Source organism: Merops nubicus, unplaced genomic scaffold (assembly GCF_000691845.1).
Source record: "Merops nubicus isolate BGI_N331 unplaced genomic scaffold, ASM69184v1 Scaffold36440, whole genome shotgun sequence".
Taxonomy (NCBI): Eukaryota; Metazoa; Chordata; class Aves; order Coraciiformes; family Meropidae; genus Merops; species Merops nubicus.
In genome coordinates, this window is record NW_008581499.1 from 31,535 (window position 1) to 38,095 (window position 6,561).

At 38.7% G+C, this 6,561-nt stretch overlaps 1 protein-coding gene across 1 annotated transcript in view; it reads left to right on the plus strand.

Moving 5' to 3' along the window:
* Positions 1-5,878, plus strand: part of LOC103782438 (protein BEAN1-like) — a gene marked incomplete at both ends in the record, with an annotated part of 31,994 nt that extends 26,116 nt beyond the window's left edge. Inside the window, 2 exons of the mRNA XM_008950211.1 lie at positions 3,222-3,431; positions 5,737-5,878. Coding sequence (XP_008948459.1) covers positions 3,222-3,431; positions 5,737-5,878 — 352 coding nt within the window. The remainder of the gene's footprint in view (positions 1-3,221; positions 3,432-5,736) is intronic.
* Between the last annotated feature and the right edge of the window lie 683 nt (positions 5,879-6,561).

The following is a 6,561-nucleotide window of genomic DNA, read 5'->3' on the forward strand; positions in this document are numbered from 1 at the left end:
TCTTTACCAGAGACTGGGTTCAATTAGACTAAAAGCATTAAAAAAGAGGAAGATTAATGATGGTGAGAAACAAGGGATAATATAGACAAGATTTGGAACAGCTAAGGAAGCCCCGAGAGTGTGCTACATAAATGGGCTATCTTGAAATAAAAAATAACACCTTATCTACAAGTGGGGAGTATAAGAGAAAATACTTTCTATCTGAAGTCACTGCTAACCTGTTAAATTCCTATAAAGCAAAACAGGACCAAATATTAGTGCTCACACTGGGTGGCACCACAGGAATCTCCAAAATAGTCAATGTGTCAAGATACCAGCTGACTTCCATAGACAATTTAAAAAAAAAAAAATCTAGCCTACTCTTTTTTTTTCTTTAGACAGTCCCTTCCTGTTAAGAGAGTTATTTAGAAGTTGTCCAGCTTGCAAAAGATCAAGAAGCACTCACTGTGGCCCCTTTTTTTTCCCCCACTGAACTTGACATCACCAACTCCATTTTCAGTACTATTTGACTTCAATTTGAAGACCACAAACCTGACAGTGCATAGAGTAACCTCACATGCCCGGGCTTATGTTCTCAACAGATGGCAACAAGGTTGATTCTTCCCTTTTGTCTTTGCAAGTCAACCAAAACTACCATAAATTATCTACTAGTACTTTCAGCTGAGGTGTCAATTCCCTGTAATTGTGATTTAAACTAACTGGCACTGCTGTGATCTTTCAAAGACAGAATTTGCAAAAATCTGAATAAACAAGGCTATAGAAAGCCAGCAGGAGTACACACTTATTGGACACATTGCCAACAGAGATAGTTCAAGAAAAAATACACAAATGAGGAGCACAATTAGAATTTTGTAACCTTTGAGGAAGTTTAGTTCTAGTGCAAAGGCCATAAGATCAGCAGAGTCTACCCCTCAGCCATATCCCATACCTGAAATCTCTTTGCACTAAGAGCACTGGAGTAGGACAGCTTTCCATACTTGCTTGATTTAATGCTACAGAAACAGTTTAATTTTCAGAAAATTCCGTTTTCTCTTTTGGCACAAAACACTTTGTAAAAACTCAGCACATTTCTTGGCTGTCTGTCTTAATTGCTCATAAAGATTCTCAGCCAGCAGTCAAGCACTCCTAAAAAAATTAACAAAAGCCCTACTACATGCTAATTCCCCAGGTTTTTTATGTTTCTAGTCAGTTCTCTCAATGTCAAACATTAGCCTGTGATAATATGCATTGGCTCAAAGCCACCATCTTCTTTCTAAGCTTATTGTGACTGCAAGACTCTGAAGTGGTATATCCCAAAGTAAAAGAGTGTGGAAAACATCGCTGAAAACTCTCAGCTAACATCTATCCATATAAAAAGCTTTTGCACTTCCAAAAGCACATATTCACTGAGCATTCAAAAGAGCAAAATTTTATTAACCTTAGTTTCTGTATGAAACAAATCGTTTGTCTGTTCAACTGGCATATAGCCAGATATAAAAATATGTCTGTGCATATTCGAAAGCTAGTCTTGGTATATATGCACCTCCAATAATTTCTTGCATCAATAAAATTCTGGTTTACTTGGTACATAGTTTGATTCTGAGCAGCTAATGGGAGATTTGATTGGGGGGGGGTAGGGAGTGAGGGGTTGTTTGTTTGGTTTGGTCTTTTTTTTAAATAAAGTGTGGATTAAGGATAGGAAAGTCGGTACTTATTGCAAATTGTTTTCAAGACCTACGCCCAAATTTGCTTACCTTTACTGCATGCCCAAACTTTTGCCCACAATTAAACATACAAAGCCTTTCACTTAAGCAGGAATTTTATCTGCCAAAATAACAAATCCAAAAAGGATAATTTCTAACATCCCCTCCATCGGCAGTTCAATCCCCCATAAATACATCTTTGTGCAATTAATTTAAATGCATTATTGTATGCCACCAGTTGATCCTTTAAAGCAAACTTACTGTTTAACTTTTGATACTCTGTTTAGCATGTCTCAAAAGGGTATTTGATTTGGAGTTATTCAGACTTTTCACAGTTTGGGTTATTCCTGCATTTTTCCATTTTTCTCCCTTAAGTAGATTTATTATTGAGCTTAATACATCTAGAGATTATTTTTTTTTAACAGAGGAAAGCAGTTATTGTTTTTGCCATAAAAAAGATGAGTGCCTTGCAACTGAAAAATTAAAGTGGGGTAGAAGCATGAGCAGCAATGCTGCTGTGTGGAACTGCTTGCCTCGAACAAGGGCACACAGGCCAGAGAGCTCGGCTCAGTCTGCGGTCATCTGCTGAAGCTCAGGGTGTACCTACTACACCCTAACACTTCCACACTGTTGTAAGGTGAGGTCTGCCTGCCCACACAGCTTCTTCCTCATGCAGTATCAGGCCAAGCTAGGGAGAATGAAATGAGAGACTGCACCAAACCCAACCTCTCTGCCAGGCACAAAGCCAGATCGAGCACTAGGAAAGCCTGGATTAAAGCACAGGTTTGGCACCATCACTGGATTACTGTTACATACAGGGGAGCCCAAAGGACAATAAATTATAATTTATTCATTAAAAACAAACAAACTTAAGCACTCATTGTGATGGTTTTGTATTTTAACAATTTATTAGATGTTAAGACCAAGAGGACCACTTTGGTCTATTGCCTGAGCTTCTGCCTAATAAAAAGCCATGTCTTCAATGAACATTCAGTGCCTCATAAGAGTCTCTCCCCACCTCTGCTCCAAATCAGTTTCTTGGGATGCTGACTCAGCTCACAAATTAAAACTTGCCCTATACTACAGAAGCATGCTCCTCTGTTTCACCCTTGCCCAAAACTTTCTCTGCAAAACCCTGGAGTCTTTTCACACCTAGTAACACACAATTTCTCTATTCCACTTGGAATTTAAATTTTTGAATTTTCACATTCGTCCTTGGGCACTGAAAGACTTTCAGCATCAATCAATTCACAATACAAAGAATCTTTCCAGAAGTAAGTATTCAAAATTATGCAGCATAAATCACTGAAACCAGCAGGATATCCCCTGATAACAGGGAGATGATTTGCCAGTTACTAACAGCTCCAGATATCAGTCTAATAAATAGGTTGTCTATACAAGTATGAACTTATACAATGGATCTGTCTCAGGCTGTCCCTTAGGGGTTTGAAGTGCCTAGTTTTGGTATCTGTACATTGTTTACACTTTGTGAATGTCTCTTTTCACAACTGACATGTTCTTTCTCTCTTTGCTGTACAGAAGTTCACTTGAACCAGAGCAGCCCAACCAGCGAGTTCCCCAGCTATGGTGAAAATGGAAATGATACCAGTTTACTTGTTTCACCCCTTCTGGTGGCTGGAGTGGTGATTGGACTTGTGCTGTTTCTGTCCTGTGTTACAATCGTCGTTGGCAGTCTGCGAAAGGACGGTCGGTTGAGACACCCACAGCTGAGGAGAGATGCTGTTTATGGTGAGACAGCTAGTTGTAGCAAAATAATGCTTAACTTTATTAATATCTGGTGCTATGGGCAACAAAAAGCATCTGGCCACTATGCAAGAGATTAAAAAAAAAAAAATTGATAAGTAGGTCACAGACAGCTTTGTAATTTAATAGCATCTTTGTGCTGGCACTGGATTCACATGAATTCACATAGCACAAGCTCTGTAGTTAATGGTTAACATAAACGAGGCCAATGCCAAAAGCATTTCTTCAACAGCTCACTTTCCCTTGATATTGTATGAGATTTCTTTTCCATTGCTAGCCTCTTGCTAGTTTATTTTTGTATCCCATTGTAGCCTTAGTATAACATATAATGCAATTTCTCTTTGTTGGAGAGCCAGGAAAGTGTTCACTTCTGCAGTGTGCACCAACCTGCAATGATGACTGGGCAATTACTAACTCTTGTGGTCAGAAAAGAAGTAACTAGATACAAGCAGAACAACAGGGCATCAAAATGTCATTATAACTGTCATCATCATTAAAGAGACTGGTTTGCTATCCACTGTTTGTGGTTAGGCTGCTATATCTGCAGTTTGTGAGAGTAGAGTTCTTTGCATGTTCTTGAGGTTTTTTTCTTTATATAGAAAAGATAACAATAGTGAGTCACATGAAAATGTATTGACTCAACTCTTGATTTCACTAATGTAAATTAAGTATCCACTGAAGTCAGTGGCCTTCATTTAATTATTTGAACCAGGAATTTTTGGATCCAAATAAAACATGTTTCCTAGAATCAGTTTGTCCACCTGAGGCTACAATCATTATTTTTGGCTTTTCCAGAAACATTTATCCAGATAAGTGAATGACATCTATGTTCTGGAAATAAATTTTAGACTCCAAGAGAAGTGAAATGCAAACTCATGTGGTAACATACATAGGGAAAAGGGGGAAAAAAAACTCCAGAAAACTAATGTCTACCATTACTGTGGCATCTATTTTTTTCTACTTTTCAGCAGCTAAATTTGGGATGAAATAGTTAGAGCCAAACTGGAGTTACTATTTTATCCATGAACAGCAATTTTTTGCCATGACAAAATACTGACCATTAAAATTCAATTACTACATCTAAATTTACTGTATGTTAATTGCAGCTCCTTTAAAAACCCTGAAGCCCAGCAAAAACATAAGGGGACAGTTTGAAAACTGTTAGAAATAACAGCACTAGAGAAATGGAAAAAGAGAAGCATGGTGATATTTTCAGTGAAATTCAAAAGAATAATGTTAAACTAAATTGTGCCAGTCTACTCAAGTGCAAATTTTGCATTAGCACACGCCGTTCTGGTATCTCCTCCTGCTTCCGCTGGCCAGCGTGGGGCCAGCTGTGAAGTGGTACTGTGAAGTGGGCTTCTTTCACTTGGCAAGCAAGAAGAAATGACAGTGCATGAGAGACTGGACTAGTCCTGGTAAATTCCTTGAGAATACACTGGCAGAGGTGCAAATTGCCAGGAGGAGGAACAAGCAGTTCAAGTCAGTCCCGCCCTTTACCCTCTGTTGAAAGAGACAGTATTTCGAAGTCACCTTAGAAGCTGGCCCTTCTCTGCAGGTACTGTTGTATTGCATTAAGTGAAAAAGAAAGGATCCCTTTTTGTGGAAGACAACTGCAGGGGGCAGGGGAGCAGAGATTACTGTATTTCCACAATTCAGGACATTCTTAAGGAAGTCTACCCCAGAATATTGAGCTTTAGCTACCTGTCTTCTAAGACAGAAAATAGCACTAACTACTTTATGTTTGTGGAGCTTGTGCATGAAGGCATTAAAGCCCTGGAGCAGGCAGAAGAGTGATTTTCTCTATTTTCCAGTTTTTCCCATTTTTTTGAGTGTTTTTATTGAGAAGGCACTTTCTCAAGACGCATACCTACAAACACCTAAGCCTCCTTTTAAAAACCTTCACAGAATTGACAAAGTTTCAATGCATGCAGCTCCTGGGAACTTCAGCAATCCTGCTGGTGTTTGAAGCTGCATGCAGCAGAACTGACTTTTCAGCCTCTGAGGCACAAGAAAAGCTTTAGACACCTGCATCTTGTAAGGCAGCACTAAATATATGTTTTCTATACCACAGCCTGAAACACCACAGCTCATCTACAGATGATGCTAACTTGCTCTTAAAGGAACAGAAGTGTCCTGTGAAGCCTGATTGTTCCAGAATACCAGTTATTTTTCTGCCTCAGATAGGTTTTATTTTTCTGGTTTATGACAGTGTTAGAAACAGGGATATTGTCTGAGAGAATCCACCATGGAAGAAAAGAGCAGCAAGTATTAATTGCTTGTTTTCCAGCTCCAGATGGCTTCTCTTATGGTGGCTCTTTTGGAGAACTGAGATCCACCTGCATGGAAGAGTTTCCCCCAGCTTTTGATTTCGGTTCCTATCTGGATACACTTTCTCAGGTGAATGTGATGTACCCTGACTCACCTCCACGGTAAGCACTGCACCAAGTTCCTGAGCCTATTTATAGTCTGGCACTTGCAAAGCCTGGAAAAGAAGAAAATACAACTGCTAGACCTATGCCCACTACAAAAATGCAGGCCACACAAATTCTAAATACAGACTTTGTTTGGTTTGAGTAGAAGTTTGTTTTCTTGAGCAGAATATATATTTACCAAATAAAGGCATGTGTGCAACCAATTCTCATTTACTAGTATTCACATTAAATTTTATCCTATTGGTGGCATACTAATGAAACACACAAGTTAAATTACTTATGAACATCCTTCTTTGAGAGACGTTATTTTACAAGTCAAAGTTTCACTTCCAGGAGAAAAATATATACTTTTTTCCAAGAGCTTTCAGGTTACATTTATTACTGAGCTTGAGACTGTTCAGATCAGAGTAAACAAAAAAAAAAAGGGGTAAAGAAAAGTGAAAAAAAAAACCTTTAAACCTTTCTGTATTTCACTTTCCAGCTTTCTTAACTCGAGTGTTCCATCAGAAAGCAGAACTGAGGAAACCATACCTTTCTGACATGCCCAGTAACTGTATTTAACTTCCTAATCTAGGATAGGGAGAAAATTGTTTGGGATTGTTCATTTTACATCAGTAAACTGTGAAGGAGGACAACTACCATTTTAGCTGTTTAACCCAAACCTGCTCTGGAGAGCCACA